Below are 26,583 nucleotides of genomic sequence, written 5' to 3' on the forward strand. Positions count from 1 at the left end.
CTACAATTTACTTCCTGAGAAACTCAAACCACGCCGAGAAAACATCTTCACCAACAAGGAAGTCCGATGCACACAACTCATATTTACACCAGACTGTCTGCTGACTGATATTTTGCACATTTGTCTTCCGTCTGATCTATCTCTTATTTGTCTACCGACTGATCTTTTGGGCAATTTGCCTGCCGACTGATCTTTTGAACATTTGTCTGCCGACTGATCTTTTGCACATTTGTCTGTCGTCTGATCTTTTGCACTTTTGTCAGCCGACTGATCTTTTGCACATTTGTCTGTCGACTGATCTTTTGAACATTTGTCTGTCGACTGATCTTTTGCACTTTTGTCAGCCGACTGATCTTTCGCACATTTGTCTGTCGACTGATCTTTTGCACATTTGTCTGCCGACTGATCTTTTGCACATTTGTCTGTCGACTGATCTTTTGAACATTTGTCTGTCGATTGATCTTTTGAACATTTGTCTGTCGACTGATCTTTTTCTCTTTTGTTTGCCGACTTATCTTCTGTATATTTGTCTACCGCACATAGACTAAGGGATGTGCTATGCTGTAATTACATTAAAAAGAAAGCTGGTCATATGAAAACATATATACTTGTCATTTTCACTCGCTTTGGACTTCTCGTTACCCATACCTTTTCAAATTCTTCTGAAGACATGACAAAAAGTCTATGAAGACTTAGAGAAGATGGAAACACGACAAACATATTTCTCAGGAAACTACTGAGGTTCTGTAACAGAATAACATACACAGTTACACAGAATCCTAATTCTTAAATTTTCCCCCAACTATTACACATAATACATTGATTGGATAAAGAAGAATTTAAAAAATCAAGCCACAAACGAAATAAATATATATCTTTTAATCAACATATATCGAGAAAAATCAGAACTGCGTCATATTAGGCATATACATTTAGCAAACGATTTCAAATAACTCATCAATGAAATTGTAAAGAGTTGGATTAAATATCCATTCACTATCCAACATGAAGAAAAACAAATTAATACAGAAAATAATCAGTAATAATTATGATATCAATCATAGAACCTTACGAGGTTTCTAGGTGAAAAACTTTCCCCAAACGCACAACTTTCAAATATATCAATTTTATTTATGTGCCGAGCATTTCTGCAAATAAATGATGAAGTGTCTTTTCATTAACAGCAAACAAAATAGAATTATAAGATGAAGATTTTAACTCCAGACCTGCTGTGCCAAGCAGCATATTTTACATCTACTGTCCGAAATCAGTGTAATTGACTTTTAAAGTCTGTCTTTGCAACAACAAATGTTACAGCTTAACGTCATTAACCCATAAAAAAACTATCAGAAGAACAACAACATTTTACAAGAGATCCTAGAAGGATCTTGGCGCCCACCATTGTTTGATCTATATTTGCCCTCTGGAAGATGGATTTTCCCTTCCTTTCTCTGTTTTCGCTCTTAATGATAAGACATTTGAACATTCATTTGCAGAAATCGCGATGATAATCATTACCTGCCAAATCCAAAATGGCCGCCTGGAAGTAATTATGTTTCTTCTGATGAGTCTCGAAATCAAATGAATTTGAGAGATATCCATTTAGTACTTCTTAAAAAATAGGGATAATAAATCCAAGATGGCCCTCAGTCGGTCATTTTGTTTTTCTGATCAGACTCAAAATCAAACCGGCACATCTAGGACCAAAAGGATCCTAGATATAAATTTTAAGAAAAAGTACTTTTCATGAAACAGCGATAACAAACTTCATTGAAAAAATCCAAGATGGCCGCCTTCAGCCATATTGTTTATTTGATCAGTCCATAAAATTAAATGGGCACAGCTAGGGATCAAGAGAAACCTACATATGCAATTTGAAAAAGATCCATACAGTACTTCTCAAGAAATAGCAATAACAAAAATTATTTACGGACGGACGGACCACAGACGCAGAGCGATGTTGATAATAAAACGTATTTATTTCTTATTTTTTCCCAATATCGCACGTAATCAACAAGGGTGATTTCGAAGTGAGGTCTCCTTGTAGTAGTTGGTGGCTATAGCACGTATATATATATACAGGAGGTCCGCCGCATGCTATATCAAAGCAATTTGGACAAAGAATGTTTAATACTGACAGTTAAACAAGAACAGTCTGTGTGTGTATCAGTAACAGATATTCAAATTTAATTCAAATGATATAAACATTTTTAGTGAGTACACATAAAAAAAACCTGAATGAGGGTATTAAAAGTCAATACATTATAGAAGTATATCACGGTGAACGATTAGATCGAACGCTTGAGGTTATCATCCTCACAACCTCACATCTTCAATCATCAGTCATCCGTGTCCAAGGATGATGGGGGTAATTCAAGGACGCATTACTTGTGCAAGTAAACTGGAATACCTCTGTCTAGACATGCCAGCGTGACGTCACACTCGCTAACATTGTCCTAACCTTGGGCTAACTAGTCCTGGGTGAAGTTCATTTAAAGCTTAACATAAGGTGACATAAACAAGCAGATATATAAATACCATACCGAATAGTCATAAAGCCGGTTATTATGGGGATTTTACGCGTGTAAATTCGCCAGCCAAAGTGCCCGATGATATATCTTTTGGCACGTTTTTCCAATAAAACGAACTTTTTTAAGCTCATACAAAACAAATATGACGCAGTGTAAAACTACTGATTCAAACACTACAGAAATGTGTATGTCAATTTTACATTCATCAGATATTCAACATAACATTTATTCCTTACAAATAAGCGAAACTGGTATTTCCATAAAAACAACCACCCAATAGTTCAACCTACAGCTGCTACATAATGTATAAAGCTACATACACTGTAACATTATAAAAATTATAATGTAACATATTCACATGTGTATACCTTTGCTTGAAATTACAGTAAACAACACTTGACTGATATGTTCGCATACTTTCTATGTTGAGCTAACTAACCACTTTATAAATATATATTAAACTGGGATACCAACATGGTATCGATTCATACACAACTTCATTTTTTTCAGAATAGATCTATCACAGTAGGGTGCCCAACATACATGTATCATATCTAATCACAACACATGTCATTTATCAAATACTTAAGCGAAATCAGTGGCCGCCGATAGCTTAATTCAACCTCTTGATAAATTCTACATTGAGATAACACGCATATTGATAAATATACTGTAGTTTGCTAAATTATAAACATAAGAACGGTACGAGACTGGGTTTACCGACTCTGTAAATCAATATAGATGAAGAATTTAACAAACCAGTATTTGATAGAAAAAACAACTTATTACCGATATCCGCTTATGAAAATTTCATTTCTAGGGATAGCGTTATTTATTTAAGATGTGCCAGAAATAGCAACAACTGTGAAAGAAACAATGACAACATCGCGTGTATTTTGGAATGAAAACAATGCACACATTACGGTATCTGCTATTTTGAACGCCAAACAATTCACACTGGGTACCGATATGTGAAACATAAACATGGCACCATTTTTCTTCTTCAAATAATGATCATGCTGTGGAAATAGTTAATAATACCAAAGCGTCAGCGACCATCTAGTGTGGACGCCAAAAGGTTATTGTGCGAAGAACTTGTAAACAAACCTTAATGTAAAGCTCGACATTAAGACTTATTCTGAATTATTCAATCAAACAATAATTAAATGCACAATAAAACCATTTCAAGTTTTAGCGCATTAGCAAGTTTTAGGAAATTGGCTCGATGATGAATTTGCGTATTTACAATAATTGTTATATAATGCAACACAGAGAATTTTGCGTGGTCATATTTCACCGTAATAATACTTTAGTGCACATAGCACCGGAATAAAATTAATGATAAAATATGTACGTCTACAGTACATGTACTTGTAGAATTTGTTATCCATTAAAGGGATGACATTTCACATTGAAAAGATGGTAGAGAATAACTAGCCGAAGTATTAGCCATGCTAGTACAGTGTATGACACATTATTGATAATACATTCTACTTTTTAAAAGTCTATAAATCTTCTTTAAACATAAACACATTTTACTTATTTTAGATAAGTTTTTAATAGAAGTTCAGACAGAGTTGACCTGATATGTGTCTTTCCTTTGCTGAATATTTTCAAGTGTCCTGTCAACGACTATCTGGTACACACGTTTATATCAGATTAACCATCTTCACATCTATTTAAATTATGGGTTCCTTGCACGTATATTTGTGCGAATTCGCCACCATTAGATTAATTCCTTACATGAAACTACCGTGTGCGTTAGCAAGATGTCCATAGCATGCGCCACTCCCGTCGAAATATTCCAGACACAACCAACAAATATGCTTTTTACAAGACAAACAGGTCATATGGTTGCATCCACCGTTCTTTTCTATTGGCATGGTACAGTTTGGACATCTTTTTCTGTTCTCTTTATTGCTTGCAATCCACCTTCTCACGCTTGGATCTTCGTTTTCTTCTAATTTGAACATGGCACATGTTATGCCATCATGGAACTGCACATGGCAGTTTGTGCAGATTTTGATGTCACATTCTGGGCAGATGAATGCCTTTCCAGTCTCTGTAACCCTGTAAACAACGGGACAGTCGGGTGTTAAACAAAAGCGGAAATCCTTCTTATTTCCTTGAATGAAGTTACTGACTGACGCATCAGTTAATTCAGAGATGTTAAGGAACCCCATTTTTGATAGGTTAATAATGTCATGCCAAGTAAAAAGAGTTGTGCAATCTTCCATTTCACACTTAATTGGAAATTCTCTGTTGGTAATGGAGGTTTGAATTTGAACCTTAACACATTCCTTGCAATAAGGATGACCACAGCATTCCACACGGTATAAATCCTGTTGCTTGACTGGACAAAAACAAGTGACACATTCTGGTTCATCAGGTTGTTTCAGACCATCAGGCGATAATTTTTCAATAATATCTGTAATTGTTTCCTTTGCCTTGTTCAGAGCATCATCCTCTCCGTGTAGTGTCAATCTATGGTTTCTCAAATCCACTCGCACAGCAACCACGCCGGTCTCTTTACACAATCCTGACATATCAATGTTATATTTCAAGAAAAGTTCCTTTAAAACTCCAGGTGGTCTCTCTTCCCCTTTTAAGTTTATCACTTCAGAATTGCCCGTTGAAAGTCGAACTAAAAAATCGTCAATTTTCTGCTTTGCTTTTTGTCGGTTTTGCTGGAGTCCGTGAATGGAGACAGACATTACCCTAACGTCTGCAAGGATAAGTGTTTCTGTTTGATTCATTATCTTCTTTAACTCGTTTTTTCCTTCCCAAGTGAACAATTGTTTCAGAGAATTTGACTCGGAGCATTCGATCACCTCTCCTCTAATAATGTCGTGGAAAGATCGTCTCGCCCTTACAAGTGTTTCCACGTCGTCTGTGTTGATGTCAACAACTAAGTTCTCGTTTCGAAGGGTTTTAATTTTCACCCGAACTCCGTCCTCTTCCAGGTCGATGACGCACTTTTCGACTGCGCCGGTACTCTTTTCGTAAATTCCTTTAGTGATGTACAAGGAGCAATTTAGAATTGGTTTTGCAGAGACAACCTGACCATTAATAATAAATGAATGATCCATTTCGCGACACACACCTTCACCATCTTCAGGACTGTCGAACGTAACAAATGCAGTAAAGTTGATGTCAGTTGCTCTAAGTGGCTTTAGCTCAAGCTTGTATGTGCAAGGAGGGACATACCTTTCAATTTCAACACACAGTCGCCTCTTAAGCGTGTCTAGCATGTCTTTACTTTCCAACTGTACCTTTTCCCTCACAACGGTCACTCGTGTGATATCTGTATCAGGATCAATATCACAGGAGTCTGCCAATCTTTCGCGCAAAACGTCTTCATTAACCATTTTGCTCAGCCGAGAGACGAACACTTTACTATCGTCTTGTTGGTCTTCTGTACCTTTGGGATGGCTTATCCTTGCTACTGAACTCCCAATCTGAATTTCATGTTGACGAATAGCTTTGTCGGCATCTAAAAAACTAGCAAATGTGACGAAACCGAATCCCCGAGAAACTCTACGACACCACTGCATTCGAACTTTGAGCTTCTCTGAGTTTTCACTTGACATTCGTATGTTTGGTCGTGCAGAAAGATCTGGGTTTCCTCGAGTCTCTTCAACAGCTTTTACAGCATCTCCAGTTCTTTGGTAGGTTACTTGACCCCACAATGACGGCGCTTTCTTCTTGTGGTGGTACATTTTGCATTCCTTGATTTTTCCAAATTTGTTAAAGTGTTGAAATACATCCTCATATTCCAATTCTTGTTTTTTATTAACGGCACAATGTATCATTACGACTTTGTATTCATCAGGCATAAATATAGTCTTCGTACATCCTCCCGCCTCTATCAGAGCTCTAACAGATCTGTCTACTGACTTCAATCCTAATTTCTCCTCTCTTTCCTCGGTCAGAAAATTACTCTTGATCGGATTAAGAACGCTTTCTAACGAACCTTCTAGGGCTTCTTTACTTGACGAGTTTGCGAATATTTTCAGCTCACCGTTATCACGGTCGGCTTCCACGACAACAAGGGATCCCTGGCACTTTTGTACTAGTTTGTCTTCAAACGCCCGGAGATATGTATATTTTGGTCCAACAACTTGCCGCAGCACTTCTGAACCAACAAATTCTCTGTGAACAGGTATAATTCGTTTTTTCCTGGCTTCTTCTAAATCAAGATCAAGTAACCCTTCTCTGATTCCTCTTTTCACTATATCCTCACTTATGGAGGTAATTGTCATTGCAAAGTCTCTTGACGTCCTCGTAACTTGATCGAAGACAACCCACTCTGGCTGACTTGCCAAAGATATCAAAACTGATGATGGATGAACTTGTACTCTCTGGTCTTTCATGGCGAGAACGTAACCTGCTTTAGGATGACCAAGATAGTGGCTGATGTTTTCCCTAAAAACCTTTAAGAGAGGTTTAATCATCAAAGGGTCTACATTTGCGGGATCGGCAAACTTGAAAGGCACATTTATCTTCATTTCTCTTGTAAGTGTCATGAGAATTTCTTTAACGGTTTCTCGTAATCCTTTGATTGCTTTTCCATTGATAGAGTTCTGGTAACACCATTTTCCTTTGACTTTCTCTGGCTGTTTGGTCCATTCCCTGAAGACATTCAAATTTGTTAACATATCGCCATCTACATGACAAAATGGAATCTTCTTCAGATCAGAAAGTTCCTTTTCCTCAACAGTACCTGCTCGAAAAAAAATGGATGGTCCACTGCAAGCTGCTGCTATTACCACTCCTTCAAGACCAGCTCCAATTTCTAATGAGTCGTGAATGAAAACGCTTAGTTTGGGATCGAGTGGAAGTTTCGAGATCCATTTTCCGATGTCGGTGATTTTCCTTTCGGAAACCGCACCAAGATCTTCTAAAGCTGCCATTGCACTCTCCATTGACTCTGCAGATGGTGACATGACAAAGTCAAATTCAAGTGGATCAATGTTTAGTTCCACGAGTTTCAGCATTGCCTGACGCAGATTAACTCGCAGTATCTCTGGAACCATGTTCGTTTCCATTTTGTCATAGTCATCCTCTCTGTAAAGTCGATAGCATATACCTGGTCCAGTTCGTCCTGCACGTCCTTTTCGTTGATTAGCTGAACTTTTCGTCACTGTTGTCAAGCTTAACGTGTTCATCTTGCGCTTTGCGTCATACTTCATTTCCTTAACCAGGCCAGTGTCGATAACGTACTTGATTCCGGGGATGGTAACCGACGTTTCTGCGCTGTTGGTAGCGAACACGATTTTACGTTTTCCTGCGGAAAGAGAGTCGAACACCTTCCTCTGTTCGTCAGCCTGAAGTTTTCCGTGCAGTTGCAAACAAACGAAATTCTGAGGTCTACCTTTTGTGTAATCAGTGTATTTTTCGCAGCATTTTTCAGACTCTAGTGGAGACGTAACAAATACGAGGATATCCCCTTCTGGTTGATTGTAGTGAACATCAATTGCTTTCCTGACACTTTCCTCTACGTGATTTGAAAACGATTCCTTACCGGTATCGGGTTCTTGCCAAATGACCTCTACTGGAAACATTCTTCCTGACACAGATAGTACTGGACATTGGTTGAAATACTGAACGAATACGTCTGGATCAATGGTAGCAGATGTGATCACTACATGGAGATCTGCACGTACGCTAAGGCAGCTTTTGATCATACCGAGTAAAAGATCGGTGTATATACTTCTTTCGTGAGCTTCGTCAATGATAATACAGGAAAACATTGAAAGCTTGTTGTCCTTCAAACATTCCTGCAACAGAATATGATCTGTCATAAATAACACCTTTGTGAGAGCCGTCTTTTTCTCTTGCATTCCTACCTTATATCCAATAACATGTCCGACATTTGAACTCATTTCACGAGCTACATGTGCAGCAACACTGACGGCGGCTATTTTACGCGGTTGAGTGCATGCAATCATCCCTGTGTTGCCGTATCCACTTTGGTAGAGGTACTGGGCCATCTGCGTACTTTTTCCTGATCCTGTTTCTCCGATGATGACCGATACTTGGTTTTTCTTTACGATATCAAGTATATCTGACCTTCTTGCATACATCGGTAAACCTTTCTCAAGTCTATTACATTCTATGCCAAACTCTTTCATATTTTCAAAAGCAAGTTTTCCACAAACAGGTGAGTTTTCCATTTCAACAAATTTTTGATGAGCCGAAGCAATAAAGTTTTGAAACTCTTTCTTTTGCAGCTCCATTTCTTCTTGCTTATCTTTCAATGCTCGTCGTTCGTGATCAACTGCGAAATAATCGTCTAATGAAAGGAATTTGTCTGTTGACTTCTTTAGTTTCTTCAGCTTGTCTACAACATCATCTATCTTTGCGGTGTGCTTTGTTAAAATCGAATCAGCTCTTTTGCACATTTCACTAACATATCTATTGAGCAACACATTGTTTTCATCGGTCGTTGTCATAGTTGTCTCACATGCGTCTTTCATAGAATAAAAACAACAAACTTTTGTGCTTGATTTATCGTTACTTCTGTTAAGCTCAGCTTCAAGGCGTTGAGCGGCGCGTTTACTTGGACACTGTATATTGACTATAGTGTTTCCAGTGCGATTGTCAACAGTTTGACCTGTATATGAAAATTCCATCTTGTGCTCCAGACGCTGTTTAATGTAACCAGACATGTTCATTTCTGGTTCCACGGTTTCTGCTAATTTTAAAAACAAAGTAGTAGCTTTAGGTTTGGATCCATTATTTGTTGCGGTTTTTGACTGAAAAAGCTCTTGTGCATCGTCGGATACTTTGAAATCTTTTTTATTTGCAGTCGCTTTTGTTAGTTGTGATGACGAGGACTTCTTCATGTTTGAATTTGTTTGTCTTCTTCTTTCCTGACCGTGTTGCAAAATGTTCGTAGGATCGTTGGATTTCATTGTGGCTTGACATTTCGTCCTTGATGTTGCGAAGCTTGATGTACGTGAGTGTTCATCTTGTCCAGCTGAAGAGCAAACATCTTTTTCATTTGGACAGTGCGTATCATCAGGTTTTGTTCTGTTCGCACATGTCTGTGTTCGTGTTCCAAGATCAAAGTGGGTTCCAAAGCAATCTGTAACAGAACAAAACTATGAATAATTTCTTTCTATTTCAACTGCTTGGTTTAACACCTTATTTAAGTTATGATAAGACCGACAAAAATCATGATCCCATATGTGAATTCCTCGAAAAATACATCTATTTTGCTTCACTTTTCGGTAAAACCGCGGAAATTGAAACATCGAAAATATATTTTACAGTATTAGAGTCATGGATTAATGGTTTTTACTTAAAGGCCATCTACATATTTGAAAACAAACCATTTCGTGATAAGGTGACTTATCAAACCTTTGACAAAATATAGAAAGAATCTTTCTGAAAAGTCCTACAAATGTCACAGGTACATCAATGAGTTAAAACAAAACAAGAAATGTGCACATAACTCGCAGTAGCAGTTTGAGTACTTATGAGGTTGTGGTCTCAATTTGAATTTATGTAACAAAAACTTACCTGAAGGATTCCTTTGTGAAGTAGCATTGACATTTGCCTCAGATGCGTCTTTAACTGAATAAAAGCAACAAATTTTTGTGCTTGACTTATCGTTACTTCTGTTAAGCTCAGCTTCAAGGCGTTGAGCGGCGCGTCTACTTGGACATTGTAGTTTGACTGTAGTGTTCCCAGTGCGATTGTCAACATTTTGAACTGTATATGAAAATTCCATCTTATGTTCCAGACGCTGCATCAGGTAATCGAACATCATTTCTGGTTCCACGGTTTCTGCTAATTTTACAAACAAAGTAGTAGCTTTAGGTTTGGATCCATTATTTGTTGCGGTTTTTGACTGAAAAAGCTCTTGTGCATCGTCGGATACTTTGAAATCTTTTTTATTTGCAGTCGCTTTTGTTAGTTGTGATGACGAGGACTTCTTCATGTTTGAATTTGTTTGTCTTCTTCTTTCCTGACCGTGTTGCAAAATGTTCGTAGGATCGTTGGATTTCATTGTGGCTTGACATTTCGTCCTTGATGTTGCGAAGCTTGATGTACGTGAGTGTTCATCTTGTCCAGCTGAAGAGGAAACATCTTTTTCATTTGGACAGTGCGTATCATCAGGTTTTGTTCTGTTCGCACATGTCTGTGTTCGTGTTCCAAGATCAAAGTGGGTTCCAAAGCAATCTGTAACAGAACAAAACTATGAATAATTTCTTTCTATTTCAACTGCTTGGTTTAACACCTTATTTAAGTTATGATAAGACCGACAAAAATCATGATCCCATATGTGAATTCCTCGAAAAATACATCTATTTTGCTTCACTTTTCGGTAAAACCGCGGAAATTGAAACATCGAAAATATATTTTACAGTATTAGAGTCATGGATTAATGGTTTTTACTGAAAAAGCCATCAACATATTTGAAAACTAACCATTTCGTGATAAGGTGACTTATCAAACCTTTGACAAAATATAGAAAGATTCTTTCTGAAAAGTCCTACAAATGTCTCCATCCACTGGGCACATTCTTCTATTCTCCTAACACTGGTCGGACTTCCCTGCTCAACCACCAACGGACGGAGTATTCCATCCACTCTTTGAACTTGTCCAACTCTGACTCCCATTCTACACGAGTCATATTTCCCAATTCTTCTACCTATAATCGGACCGTATCACTCTCTCATTAGTAGTCGGACTGTCCTACTATCCCACCACAATTCAGATTGTCTCACTCTTTCACCGTTAGTCGAACTGTCTAACTCCCCATCACTAGTTGGACTGTCACACTCTTCCACCAAAGTTGGATTGTCACATCATACCCTTTTTGATTAATATTTCCCTATTTTTTTTCTACCACTAGTCGCGATGTCTCACTTTCCCAGAACTAGTGTCACGGTCTCATTGACTAACCACTAGTCGAACAGTTTCACTCTCCTCCCTGATTGCTATCCGGTCTCATTCTTCCATTACTGAAGTAGCCATCTCACTCTCTAACCACGAGTTGAACTGTCTCATTCTCACTTAAATCGTCGGACTTTCGACATCCTCACCACTAGTCCGACCGTCCAACCAATAATCGGACTGCCCCTCCCTCCATCCAAACTCTAGTCGATCTTTCCCACTCCCCCACCACTAGTCGGACTGTCTCCTTCACCTATCAATATTTGGGTTGTCCAAATCTCCCACCACTTATCGGATTTTCCAACTTTTCACCACTAATGGGACTCTTCTACCCCATGTCGGACGGTTCCACTCTGCCATCACTAGTCAGACGGTCCGTTTTTTCTCTCCATTAGCCGACCTGTCTCACTCTCCCTGCACGGAAAGTTCTACTCTCCAACCACTAACCGGAATGTTCGACTTTCCCTTCACAAGTCTGACTGTCCAACTCTCCCATCACTGGTCAGACGGTTCAATACTCCAATCACTAGTCAAACTGTGTTCCTCTCCCATCAATAGTCGGACTGGCCCATCAATAGTCGAACTGGCCCATCAATAGTCGGACTGGCCCAACAATAGTCGGACTGGCCCATCAATAGTCGGACTGGCCCAACAATAGTCGGACTGGCCCATCAGTAGTCGGACTGGCCCATCAGTAGTCGGACTGGCCAAACAATAGTCGTACTGGCCCAACAATAGTCGGACTGGCCCATCAATAGTCGGACTGGCTCAACAATAGTCGGACTGGCCCATCAATAGTCGGGCTGGCCCAACAATAGTCGGACTGGCCCATCAATAGTCGGACTGGCCCAACAATAGTCGGACTGGCTCATCAGTAGTCGGACTGGCCCAACAATAGTCGGACTGGCCCATCAATAGTCGGACTGGCCCAACAATAGTCGGACTGGCCCATCAATAGTCGGACTGGCCCATCAGTAGTCGGACTGGCCCAACAATAGTCGGACTGGCCCATCAATAGTCGTACTGGCCCATCAATAGTCGGACTGGCCCAACAATAGTCGGACTGTCCCATCAGTAGTCGGACTGGCCCATCAGTAGTCGGACTGGCCCAACAATAGTCGGACTGGCCCATCAATAGTCGGACTGGTCCAACAATAGTCGGACTGGCTCATCAGTAGTCGGACTGGCCCAACAATAGTCGGACTGGCCCATCAGTAGTCGGACTGGCCCAGTCGGACTGGCCCATCAGTAGTCGGACTGGCCCAACAATAGTCGGACTGGCCCATCAATAGTCGTACTGGCCCATCAATAGTCAGACTGGCCCAACAATAGTCGGACTGTCCCATCAGTAGTCGGACTGGCCCATCAGTAGTCGGACTGGCCCATCAGTAGTCGGACTGGCCAAACAATAGTCGGACTGGCCCATCAATAGTCGGACTGGCCCAACAATAGTCGGACTGGCTCATCAGTAGTCGGACTGGCCCAACAATAGTCGGACTGGCCCATCAATAGTCGGACTGGCCCAACAATAGTCGGACTGGCCCATCAATAGTCGGACTGGCCCATCAGTAGTCGGACTGGCCCAACAATAGTCGGACTGGCCCATCAATAGTCGTACTGGCCCATCAATAGTCGGACTGGCCCAACAATAGTCGGACTGGCCCATCAGTAGTCGGACTGTCCCATCAGTAGTCGGACTGGCCCATCAGTAGTCGGACTGGCCCAACAGTAGTCGAACTGACCCATCAATAGTCGGACTGGCCCAACAATAGTCGGACTGGCCCATCAATAGTCGGACTGGCCCATCAATAGTCGGACTGGCCCAACAATATTTGGACTGTCCTTCCTTCGACCAATAGCTGGACTGTCTCACTCCCCCTTTATCCGTTGGACTCCCTCCTCCCACCACTTGTTGATCTGTACAACTCCCCTATCTCTAGTCGAACTATACCAATAATTGAACAGTCCTTCCTCCCACCAATAATTGGACTAACCCACTCTCCAAACACTAGAGATTTGTATAATCCCTTGATACAACCGTGTGTCATTGTCTGAAACGAATATTATATTTCTCTACAATCAAAACAAAGTAAAAAACTATTTTCTGCAATGTTTCAAAACAGTCTTTCAAAAAGAAAGTCTTGGTAGCATGATTACATTCTGTTCAAGATTTTACATTTTGTCTTACACTAACGCTTTATCTTCTATTGAATTTGATTTTCTGGGTAGAAATAAAAACATTTGAATTACCTATACCAACTGTAAAGTTGTTTAATTTTGCGGGATTCAATCTTCGCGGTTGTCCCAGTTTGAGCTAGTTCATGGCTATTTATTTTCGCGCATATCTATAGACACAACTCGAGGTTTTGAAATGCTTCATATCACTAGCCCTAACACAATGAGATGTTTCAGAATGATTTGAGTTCTTTCACTAACAACCCAAATTTCTTATTTTGGTTTTGATTAAAATGCCATGATAAAAGACCCATCCTGTTGTCATGTATCCATGTAGTTACAATTGTGCCCATTGTTAGATATTTATACAAACCTTGTTTACGGTTTGACGGGGAAATTCTGTTCCTTTCAGTCTGCACGTCGGCTTGGGACATTCGAAATGAAATGTAAGCCTTCATGTTTTCTATAGACGGTGGATTGGTCATTTTTGGCAAGTCTTCTCTTGTCACTTGGAATGTAGCGCCATCTTCTGGTAATCCTCTTCTTGCATGTTGCGTTCCGTTCATGGTATTTGAATTGTAATATATCTGTGTTGGTATTTTGTCTGTTGATGACGGAAACTCTTCATTTTCAATCCACTTAGCCTATACAAAATCAACGAGAGGTAAACAATATTAACTGAAGTGAGTAATTTTGTCTCTTTATAACAGCGTTTGAGGTCAAAATGGTAATCATATCGAAGTTATCGCAGGTGTTTCAGGTTGATGTGTTCGGTCAAACTCGTCGGTGTAATAAAGTTTTCCTCTGTCCATTTGTGTCGAATTAAAATGCCTTATGACCAGTTCGTCTTGTTCTAGCTTGGAATTTAATTATTGTCTCTGTGGGGGTGGTGGAGTTATATCAATATACAGTAGTACGAACCTATTTTTTATTAAGTCGATATATATCTCACGTATTGAAATGATGTGGTTACTTGTACGTGGCCTAGATCAGGTCACGAATAACATTTTGTTAGGGTGAGATACAATCGAAATAACTCGATTTCCTTGATACTTCATCTCTCGGATTGGACGCATTTATGACCTAAAGAACCGATTCTATCAAGAATGGCATACTCCATTTAAGTTACAAGACTTCAACATTGACAAGGCCAGCCTCATAAACTCCCTAAAATTCGATGAGGCATAATGAAATTACAAGAAAAGAACACTATCATCAGAATATTTTCTCTCCGATGTATACCACATGACGTTTTGGATACGTTACAGTTACATTTACTCGCAAGTTAATTTTAATGTCAACAAATCATACAGGTATTATGTATCTCTCTTGATTACCTAGAAGATACCCATTGAAATGACTAAGCTCTGCATTTAGGTTTCCATAAACATGATAGCTAATCGTGCAAGCAATGTATATATTGCATATCTAGGCTAGACAGTTAAGTTTCAAATTAATTATTTTGTTACCCGATAAAGAACTTTCTACATGTGACCCCATTTAAACAAACTTGGTAGTCCTTCATCCCAGTATGCTAAAGACCCAATATCAGCACAATGGACTATTGATTTGGTTACTGAAATGATGTCACTTAAAGATTTTAACATTTGACACCTTTGACTTTTAAAGTAGGCCAAGGTCAATAATATGAACAACTTTGTAGTTCTTCATTCCAACATGCTACAGACCTAATATCAGCACCCTGAGCCTTTTGGTTATTGCAAAAAAGCCGTTTTATGATTTAAACATTTTTTACCCCTGTGACCAAGAAAGTATGTCAATGTCATTCATTTTTTAAACGGTAGTCCTAGCTCCAAGCATGCTACAGGACAAATATCAGAAACTTGGGTCTTTGGTTATTGAGAAGAAATAATTTAAGAAATTTGAACGTAAGTTAAGGTCATTCATATTACCAAACTTTGCAGTCCTTGATTCCATCATACTACCGGCCCTATATCAGAACCCTGAGCCGTCTGGTTATTGAGAAGGCGGCATTTAAATGGAAAATTCACGTACAAACCTGAACGCTAACTACTGGGACAATTTACATGTAAAAGATCAATGATGTAGACCTTGTGGAACTTGAGAAGAATACTTCAAAAGTTTGTTAAAAAAAAAAAAAATTTTCAAATGTAATTTTCAGACGATGTTTTATTAATTCAATCAATTGCAGTTGATCACAGTATGATACTGACAAAATTTTATCACCATGTGCATCTTGGTCATTGAGAAAATACTATTTAAAGAATCTAATATAATTAACACAAGTGACCTTGAAAGTGGGTCAAGGTCATTTATATTATAAAACTTGATAGTTAATGACCAGTGCTTCCCAAATATGGAGTATTAAGGCTCTAAATATTGTGAAACTTGGAAACAGGTTTATTCAAAGTTTGGTATCCAAAATACCAATTTTCAACAGTGACCCCTACCAAGAAACGGAAGTTGACATTTCACAAAATGTTTTTTCCTGAGAAATGTTATTTATTTATTATTTTACATAACATATCATAACATCAATTCAATTCATTCAGCCGTTGATGAGATATTGCAATTTAACTTAAAATCGGAAATGACGTCATGGCGGTCATTTTATTTTTCTAATGAGGTTGAAGATGTTACTAAATGGTAGAGGACATCTGGGGAAACTATCCCTACATCAATTTAACGAAATAGGAGAACCTGATAAAGGTTTAAAATAGGTTTTACCAAATTGTCGGCATTTTTAAAGAGTACATTTTTAAAATGGTATCTAACGTTAACGGTATATTTTGAACAAACGCTGAAGACACAAATTTATCGGAATGACATTTTTTGCATCCATCTGTAAAAGAAATTTTCAAAATATGAGGAAAGAAACACAACAAAAACATCAGGTCTTTTGACCACTGGTGAAAAATCCTGATAAAAGCCCAACGCAATCCTGCTGTAATAGGAGTTTTTACCTACGCTAAGCACAACTTAAATAACATTGAACGACCTGGACGAAACACTGAACACACCACCGTTTTACATTAAATTACACGTCATTCTGACACAAACGATAATACAAACTCATGCTTGTTGAAATCTGAGTTACACCCGGATAAAGGCTATTCGTGTTTACAAAATGATTTTAACAAGTACTTTGGGTGTATATTTTCGATGAAATGCGGCTGTGTATTATGTCTGCAGCGATTAAAATCTATACAACTCTACCTGCAGTACGCCAAAAGGTAATTATATATCAATGTTTGTACATGTGTCTGTCCTTTATTGGCACATATATGTGCGTACTACTACACTGCATTCGGTATCAGCTCAGCGATTTAAATCCAACGCAACGATCGAAGTTGTGTTATATTTGTGTCCGAGTCGTTGCACTTACGTGAGAATTTCTATGTTTCAAGGATTAAATTCATGAGAGTTTCCTATGTAATTTAACATATTTTCAAATTTCGACTGGGCTTTTCAGCAAAAACGATGGTAAAACTCCCTAAGTCTCACCCATGTGAGCATGTTTTGTAAACTTGCGTAATAGATAGGAGTACCACCGTTGACGTTCGAGCTAGTGACCGATCGATCTACATTTGTACCAAATTGGGGCGTTCGTCACAGGATATTGCGTTCCAACTCGTTACAAAAGTTAATGTAACAAATAGCCTCGTTGTTACAAATTAGAATGCAACATACCTATATTCTCAACTTCTTATGTTACATCTTAAAATATTTTTTGTTGTAACAAATTACCATCAGAGTTATATCTGATGGTATTTTGTTATAACAAAAAAAAAACATTAGTTTGGATTCGATATCTAATAAAAATAAAAAATATATATATTTAAATATATATAATGATTATTTATGATATTCTCTTACAACATACGAATCTTGATCGTGATATTTTTTGTTCAATGTCACGTCATGATGTTTGCGTCGGTACGCAGATATCGATGACGTCATATACGGTAACGTTATTACGAATTCGTGTTATTTTTTACCGTTCAATGATGAAAGCATCTTCCTGTATAATGTATTTTGGGGTAAAACAAGACAGTCACGAAAAATGTTGTGCGTCATAACAAGTCGATCAAGGGTACAGCTGGCGTACGTAAGTGGGGAGATATGAAAGACAGGGACACCAGACTTACGGAATACACTTGAGTTTTAAACACGGTTTAGTTTAAACATATTTTATTGACAATGACATTGACAATAGGATTAGTCAGTAAGTTTTACCAACTTATGAATGACTTCTCCTACAACATACACATAAACATTTACATAAATATGATCACGTGGTGACATGAAACTATTATAATAGTCATTTTTATGTAAAATGTATAAGTGGACAAAGAATAAAGAAAGAGACAGAGAAATAAGAACAGGGTATGGCATAGGGAAAGAGAAATAGAAAGAGGGATGTAGAATGGGAGAGAGAGAGAAAAAAAAAGGGGGGGGGGGGGGGGGAGAGAGAGAGAGAGAGAGAGAGAGGAGAGAGAATTTAAGTGAATCTTTCTGACCTTCCTAGGAATGTTTGGACCGATTTGGCCATTCTAAGGTTATCATCCACAGAGATATTAGAGTCACCATTGCAAAGAATATTTACATTAACAATACCGTCATACCATATTAATTCTTGGTATAGTGCTCTACGTTGATCAGCATATAAAGGACAATTAAAAAAAAGATGATAAGAATCTTCACACGGGTGCCCACATTGACACTCTGGTGAATTTACAAGATTAGCCCTAAAAAGATCATAATTGAGTGGACTTGCACGGTTTCGGAGACGACAGTGGATGATATTTAATTTTCTGGAGCCATAACTAATAAATTGCTTGTGGAGAGTACTATTCACAGACATAGATTTTTGAAGATTTAGCTTGAAAGAATTTAAAGTGGGTGAATTTCTAATATCGTTGTTCAGGTTGTTCCAAAGATTAGTTGCAGAAGGAAAAAAGAATTATGAGATATTTGTAAACGGAATTGTTGATCTCTCATTAAATGGGCTCGTCTTAAATTATAGGGAACTAAGTTACCAACAATATCAGGTAATAAATCAATAAGGAAATCAGGTGCCAAGTTGTTAACTATCGAGTAAAAGAGGGAGAGCTTCCTGGCTTCTCTTCGGTCATTCATACATGTATTATATAACAGAAAACAAGTAATTAGCGTGAGCTATATTCCGAGACAGGCATTCGTATAAATACAGTAATTTACAATCACCTGATCGATCCATATTTTAACTGCAGTGTACGTACGTGTGCAGTGCTACACTGCCCCTAGTTACCTTGTGAAACTGTATAAGCGGTATTGACGTAGGAGAAAATATGATCTATGAATTATAGATCAATGGTAATGTATGACAGACATGTGAGACAAAATGTGGTGGTAAATGACGAGTCGGCCATTTCTTTTAAACCAGTCACCTAAACTTGCGAAAACGAAAGTCAATTGTGTAACATTTTGTGTTACTTCTATCTAATGTTACTGTTATAAACTACGTACCAATAAGACGGCGACACTTTCTTGACATTCTTGACTTTCTGCTGACATTTGAGGAAACACCATTCGTAGTTAGGCTAACGTTAAAACACTGACGTGTTACGGAAATCGGTCATATTGTACTTTCGGTTTGAGTTCCGGGTAATAGTAATTAATAGAAACGAACAGTAAATATATCCGGGAAAACGCTCCTGATTTCAACTGTAATGGATTTTCTGTTTACGCTATCCACAGTTAGTCGGTTTAGATAATCGGGGTTTTTTTTTTAAAAAGTTACCCGTGTAGATAAACATGCAATGATTCACAATGTACTTGAAATGAAAAAAAAGTCCTTGATAAAAATAGAACCTGGGTACTGATCATTTTCATTTACGTTTTAAACAGAAACTAATAAGTTACCTTTAGGTAGTGTCGGATGAACCCGATGAACTATAAATTGATTTGAAAATGAATATTGACATTAAGATCTTAACAAAATAAAAAAATAATTGAAATTAATAATTTGTTTGACAGGTAACCTGTGGTGACCTAAACATTAACCTTATACATAGCTTTATATTGTATTGTACTAAGATGAGTAGATAAAACGTATAAGACATTGACATATGCCGATGACATATTTGACCTGTGACCTTTGGTGACCTATATTTGGACCTTTGACATAATTTGACATTGTAATAAGATACCGAAATGAAAGGTATACATGTAAAATATTATAATAATAACTGATGTGACCTATATATTGATATTTTACATCACTTTACATGGCAATAAGATAGGCAAAAGAAAAACATATGTTATTGATCTTATATTGATGACGTATTTAGCATGTGACGTTCGGTGACCTTTATATAGACCATTGGAATAACCTTTCCTTGTAATTAAAAGTGAAAATAAAAATAAGCATTATGTGACACTATCAAGTAGATCACTCTGTTGTTAAACCGGAAATGGTTATATGAACAGGAAGCAGTATTTTATTGTATATAATGTTGGTTGGAAATTTAAAATATGAAAATAATAATTTTCATGAATTTATTGTTGTTTAATTTAGCTTATAACAGGAATTGAGTGTTAAATATGTACATAGTATATTGCACCAAATATGACCTTTACCTGTCCAGCACTGCATAGCCAAGTAGGGACTTATGTAAACAATGGTAGCCAGAATTCATATAAACAAATGTGATGTGTATATATAAACAGTGCAGTACAGTTAGAGTAACGATGATTGTATAATTATAACGTAAAATATTTCAAGGTCATGAGAAAATAATAGTTTAGATAGTGAATTGTATATAGTTGCTTAGTACAGCATTATGAGTATGTAAGGTAAACATGACCGATTTAGCAGATGTTAGGTTCTGCGTAATTGTTAAGTATTTGATTATTATATATGTAAATAGTGACCAATATGCGGTGGGTCTGAGGACTGGTAGTACCAATTGTCATTCCAGACAATAGCTTCCTGGGATTGGGGAATGGACCAATCAACGGTCGTTGCACTAAATGTGCATCCCCAATCCATCAGCACTTATCCCATACACAATAACAAATGGCGCCAAGATTCTGCATTTTGTGTCCAAATCGGTATCATTTTGACAGAATCTTGATATGGTTGGGTCGCCAGGATCAACCATTGTTCTTGAGGAATTTCCACCTGCGGAGTTGTCCGACTTTTGGCTTCCCCTATAAATACTGGGCAGCTTTCGCTGCTCATTGCACTTGGATCTAGGGATGCCAAAGGGACAACTTCCGGTTGTGGGACTGACTCTACGGAAGCGTGATAGGGAGCGAGCCTTCTTGTGGACTTCACTGTGCTATATAAACAACAAGTAGAAAGGAATTTGGACTTGGCTTTTTCTTCGGGAAACACAACGCGAGCGGGGGCACAGTGGGGTTACAATTATTGACTGCTATTGACCACTCATTTGACCTCCCACCTTTGTTGACTTATTTATTGACGTGTGACATAACTTTATATTGTAATAAGATGCAGAAATGAAAAGTATAATTGATTAATAATGAACATTTATTTGACCCCTGACCTTTGGTTACCTATACATTAAAGATATTAACAGAAATGAAAGAGAATGGAGAATAGGAAAGATAAAGTAACCATATGTTTCTTCATTTATTTATCTGAGAGGATATTGAAATATTTTATTCAGTTCATTAAACAAAATTTCAAATATCTGCATGCACTATGTCTTGCTAAGGTATAAAGCAATGATTACCCAAACAGGCGAGAGTTTAGACCTATAGGCCTGCTTTACTTATATATCCATTGTATTGAACTTATACCAAATGGTAGTATACAGTCGATATGTATGCAGTTAGGTAGACAAACCAGGCAACAGCTTTACCATGATCTTAACATATACTGAAATTTGCTTCAAAGTGAATTTCAATTTTCTAATTTTCATTCCGAGAGTTTCTCGATGTCGATGTGTTCCGGATAAAAATGCTTTTGCTTGTTTACTGGATTTAGCTCTCCATGAACAGCTATGGTTATTGTGAGACGCGGTCTCCTTTAAACAGCTGGTGACCACCTCACTGAACGATATAAAAGAGGCCCGTTACATGCCATTACGAACATTTCTGGTATAGAGCTTCCCGAAGGACACAAACACGTCAGCACGGGTGGGTCCGTTTCTCAGATTCCTTAGAAATATAAATTGTATTGGGAAGATATTTTTACCGGAGGTTAAGTAAGCAAACACTCTAAAAAATCAAAATAGTTGATAGAAGCCAAGCTCGATTCCTTCATTTTCTCATTACCTGTGATACAAACTCCGTTAATATATTTGAGTTTAAGCTGGATTTCGGTATAAAAAGCAATTAACGGTAAGTGTTAAAATCAATGCGAGTACATTGAGCTAATAAAAAATATTGAGAAAAAAACCCAAAATAAATAGACAGTAGATGAAGAAAATTGTTACCTTTCTGATCAAAAGGACGACAGCCTGAAGAATTCCAATTAAACTAATGAAACAGAGGTGGTCTGTAGAGCGTAAAATGTTATCGGTATAATTGACTGACCCAAGTTATTCTGAAAATAACACAAAATGTTACATAAACATGCACGTCACGCTGACGAACGTGTGCATGTATGCAGAAATAAACGACATACTTCTGTGTTGCTTCGATAATCTAGTTTCGCCATAGTTTCCCTAACATTCCGTGATGAGCTAAAAGATATACTTTTTGGTACTTCTAAAAATTAAAGGTGAAATTATCAAAAGTCTCGATGTAAATCCTTCTTTTTTTTATATTTGTATTTGAACCTGTTGACATGTTAGTGTTTTCTTTCTGGGTTTTGTCTATCATTTCACGATGGATAATTTGACCAGATCTTAACAAAGTAAAATGATCGAAGTTTGACTTCATAAAAAAATAATGACATGCTAAACTACTCTACTGTGTATAAACAAACTGAAACTCGGTTGTGACCCTTCAGCTGACAAACCATTGCGACTGGAACATTCGGTCAATGGTGTAAAAATTGAGCTTATAAAGGACTATTCCGCCGATGACAACTTAATTTATGGTCGTTGTTAGGGGCAACATTTCCGTTGATGTTTTTCTTCACGTCTAAATTTTGAACTACAATGAAATGTTTATCAAATGATATCAGGGTTGCATGACGTACATTTACAAACAGATGAGTTTGTGGACAACAAAATTGTGTGTTGTAGGACAATATGACAAACTCCTTAATTATGTATTTCTTATATTACAATGAATTTACTTTTCCCGCTATTTTGATGGCAATGTGAGATGTCTTTTTCAGAATTTGGATTAACGAGATCAACAGTCACTTTGAGATCGATGACGTCATAATGATTTTTTTCAATCTCACGTTTCATTCTTCATTGTCACTGAATGACACATAGCAAATGTGAAGGACCGTTTTGTCCTTTTCTAAATAAACATGGTCCTATATAAATATTTTCAAACATTTCTTGAACTAATTAGTTACAAAAAGTTGAATCAAATTCTCGTAACCTTTATATCAACTGAAGAAATAAACACCATTATAATGTCCCATGCAATCTTGTCTACATACAAAATTACCAGCTGTTTAGCAATTAAGCAGAACATCACGTCTCCACCCAGCGGAACACATTAACGATATTGTAATAGCTATATAATGTACTGGAGAAGGACAATTGGCGATGTCAACCGCGTCCACACACTTGTTAGTATAGGTCATTTTTTTTCTGTAGATATTTTTTTCAAACTGGTACTAAAGTATATAACAGACCCTGGCATATGTATTATATCATTCAGAACGAACATGACAACGTATCAATGAATATTGTCGTCACTTATTATTTTTATTATTCATCATCAAATAAACATTTACTCGTTTTCAAATCATCAGCGATGCTTAGTATTTTGTTGTCGTTATATGCAAACACTATTTTGCCTACCACATATATTTTTACTCCAAAGGGTGGATGTTATCCAACTCCATCAATAACTCGTTATAACTGTTGCAGACAATTTTTTCACATCACACTTATTTTCATCATGACAACAGGTGCTTCACTGCAGTTGGACGGTTTTAAGTACATAATCAGAACCGGCCTAAAGAAACAAAATGGCTTCTCCGTCATTTTCCGGAAGTCATCGTTGATTAGCTTCCATCGGGTTAAAATTGCCATTTATCGACATTTTTACTGTTATATTTGGACACATGTGAAAATATAACGTTGAGTTGCCTTAGTGGCATGTCTAAAACCGCCTCAATTTCTAAACTAATCATGACAACTACTGTTAATATTATAGCACAATCTAATATTGGCAGTCATTGGAATTGACTTGGGAAGTCCATTCAAAATGGCACAATACTATATTTTTAATCCTGTAGTGAAATGAAACCGTGTTGTCATGTTACCTCCATTTCTGTCTTATTCTTTTTCTCATTTTTTAGCCGAATATGGTACAAAGGAAAACGACATTTATTTCTTTGGCTTAGTAGAAAATTCTGATATGTATGCATTTGTATACGCTACGAAGTGTGAATATCTGCTACATCGGTGAAATATAGAAAATACGGTTAACACTTTGTTAACCAATATTTCTTACACGTTTGCTTTGTGTATTGAGTTTAGTAGAGCTAAAGCTAATTTTATCATGATCAATTTTTAATTAACTAACGTATTGTGGATAAAAGTTTGATGATTTCCGTTATGGGGTCGGGGTCGATATTCGATATTGATCTGTTTCATTGAAAAAAAACCCAAAAAAACAAAAAACAAAATAACACACACACACTACTGCCTGCTCATCGAGATATTGATTTGATCCAATAAAGTACATGTAACTACATCATTGGCGTAACATTCGAAAAAACCGTATCCCTGTCCGATCTGTTCCGCACGCTGATTTTCCTACTATAGTACATGTACATGTAATGAAAATCTTGCCATGTTAATCAACTAATTTTCAGATAGATCGATATTCTACAGTATATTAACTAGTTACTTCGATTCTATATACCTCCAGGTCGAAATTCAATGTATTGTTCAAATATCACATAGATCTGTTTCTTTATACGAATGGAAGTTCGGCATATTCATAAGCGCTGCCATGGTTCTTACTTTAGAAAACGTCACATTCAGTAATATTATTTAGAATTTCATGCTACATGCCTCATAAATAATAAAACTCTTTGTACGAAAATCTTCGAGTGCATTTAAAAGTGATCCTTTTGTTAGAATCATTCATCAGTGTCACGAACGTATTTATTCCAACTGCTTTTATCGTCATTGTTTGTCGTGTCTGTCTTGTTTTTCTACCGTCATGGCGCGACTGGTGTTCCGTAGAGGGCAAGTGACGAGGCACGAGAAGGAGACATGACGGTGCTCTATCGGGTGTCGTCATTATAATGTTATGGTACTATTTATACAGGTATATGTGATATACAGGTATATGTGATATACAGGATGTGGTACGTACTGTATATGTTATTTATAGTTCTATTTTACTTCTAGGTTGGATGTTAAAGCTTATTTACCATTTAAATGTTAGTCGTGCATTGTTTAGTGCGCAGTCCTGTTATACAAATCTGTAAACATTGTATAAATGTTTTCTTATTATTTTATGCATATCATTTCAATCTTACTTCCAAATACAAACATGTATAATAAGTATTTGAATGGCATTTAGGTTATATGTTGTATATATTCAACTTCTTGTAACAAATTTACTATATGGATGTCTATAGGTAGCATAAGGTAAATATGTTCGAAAGCTGTGGACCGGCACTTTTATGGTTTAAGATTTACCATTATTCAATTATATTTGGATTTTACGACTATCTAGGGTTTGTTTGTGATATATTCATGAATACATATTCAGCTATCTTGGGAATTTATTTCTTTTAATAATAGTATGATTGGTAGCTATGGGTAATGCCCATTGTTTATATTACATCTGTTAACTGGTGTATATGTAAATTAGCAATTTATTAAACAAAACCACAATTGCATTTTCTTGTCCCTTAATCGAGAATGATCTCGCTCGTCCATCGTTACTATAAATAAAATTAGCCGTTAATGAGAATTTGATGCAAAAAATATGTCATGTCCAAATTACAAAATAAATAGTCATTATCCTTTCTTTCTCGTTGTTAAACTATTTTTTTTCGACAATGTCTTCATTAACACCTTTAATATGTGGTTTGATCAATTTAACACGATCAGGCACTGGTTGTCCAAACTTTAGAGAATACCAGTGGTATGTAAAAATTAACATAAATAAAAACAAGTTGGGTACAATCTTTATCAGATATAGGTAATACATAAATGGACACTCCTCACGCTAAATTGTTTGTCAAACCGATCAGCATAGAGGCTTGTGATAGATAGACAGATATTTAAGAAAGGACGGAGCGAGAAAGTGAGAAAGGCACTTTTCTCGGCTCTGTGATGTCAGAACGTAAGCACGAGATGTAATGAAATGTCAATAAGTCGAAACCTTGAAGCCTTGTCAAATGGCTCTCTCCCCCCCCTCCCCTCTCCCTCTCTCTCTCTCTCTCTCTCCGTCTCTCTCTTTCTCTCTCTTCCCCCTCTCTCTCTTTCTCTCTCCCTACTCCCCTCTCTGTCTCTCTGTCTCTCCCCCCCACTCTCTCTTTCTCTCTCCCTCTACATGCCTATCTGTTAACATTTATAATATCCAGGTATTTATATATATGTTTATGATTGACATATTCAAAACACATGCATAAAAATAAGAAACATGTCGCCTTTTTATACAAAATGAATTTAATAGAAAGAACATTTTTTCAAATGTTGAACATCCATTTGTAAACCTAATATATATATTTTCATACAAGACAAAACCTGACATGGCCTTTCGCATAAATTTTGGTTTAATTATTTTGTCCTTAGTCCTAATTTGTAACGAAAAAGTAAATATTGTGTCATTAGGCTTTCAATAACTCAACAAAAACGTTTCTTTTTTCTTCAAAATG

General features: G+C 37.2%; 2 protein-coding genes across 2 annotated transcripts; both read right to left on the bottom strand.

Moving 5' to 3' along the window:
• LOC132548802 (antigen 10-3-like) lies at positions 1-1,402 on the bottom strand. Its single transcript, XM_060212696.1, has 3 exons — positions 1,370-1,402; positions 649-744; positions 1-561 (listed from the first exon to the last, which is right to left on the bottom strand). The coding sequence occupies exons 1-3, from the start codon at positions 1,400-1,402 to the stop codon at positions 1-3; spliced, it is 690 nt and encodes a 229-aa protein (XP_060068679.1).
• LOC132548818 (uncharacterized) lies at positions 902-9,241 on the bottom strand. The gene has a single exon (XM_060212710.1). It carries the CDS (start codon positions 9,206-9,208, stop codon positions 4,271-4,273), a length of 4,938 nt encoding a protein of 1,645 aa, XP_060068693.1. The 5' UTR covers positions 9,209-9,241; the 3' UTR covers positions 902-4,270.
• Between the last annotated feature and the right edge of the window lie 17,342 nt (positions 9,242-26,583).

Source organism: Ylistrum balloti, unplaced genomic scaffold, assembly GCF_031769215.1.
Source record: "Ylistrum balloti isolate Yb309-2 unplaced genomic scaffold, AGI_CSIRO_Ybal_v1 Utg370028, whole genome shotgun sequence".
NCBI classification, from domain to species: Eukaryota; Metazoa; Mollusca; class Bivalvia; order Pectinida; family Pectinidae; genus Ylistrum; species Ylistrum balloti.

Excerpts from the sequence above, each read along its gene's own strand:
- LOC132548802 (XM_060212696.1), bottom strand. The coding sequence starts at position 1,402 with ATGGTGGGCGCCAAGATCCTTCTAGGATCTCTT. Across the intron at positions 745-1,369 it reads AGATCCTTCTAGGATCTCTT|AACCTCAGTAGTTTCCTGAG; the intron begins GTAAAATGTTGT and ends ATTCTGTTACAG. Across the intron at positions 562-648 it reads CTTCAGAAGAATTTGAAAAG|CATAGCACATCCCTTAGTCT; the intron begins GTATGGGTAACG and ends ATGTAATTACAG.
- LOC132548818 (XM_060212710.1), bottom strand. The coding sequence starts at position 9,208 with ATGAACATGTCTGGTTACATTAAACAGCGTCTGGAGCACAAGATGGAA.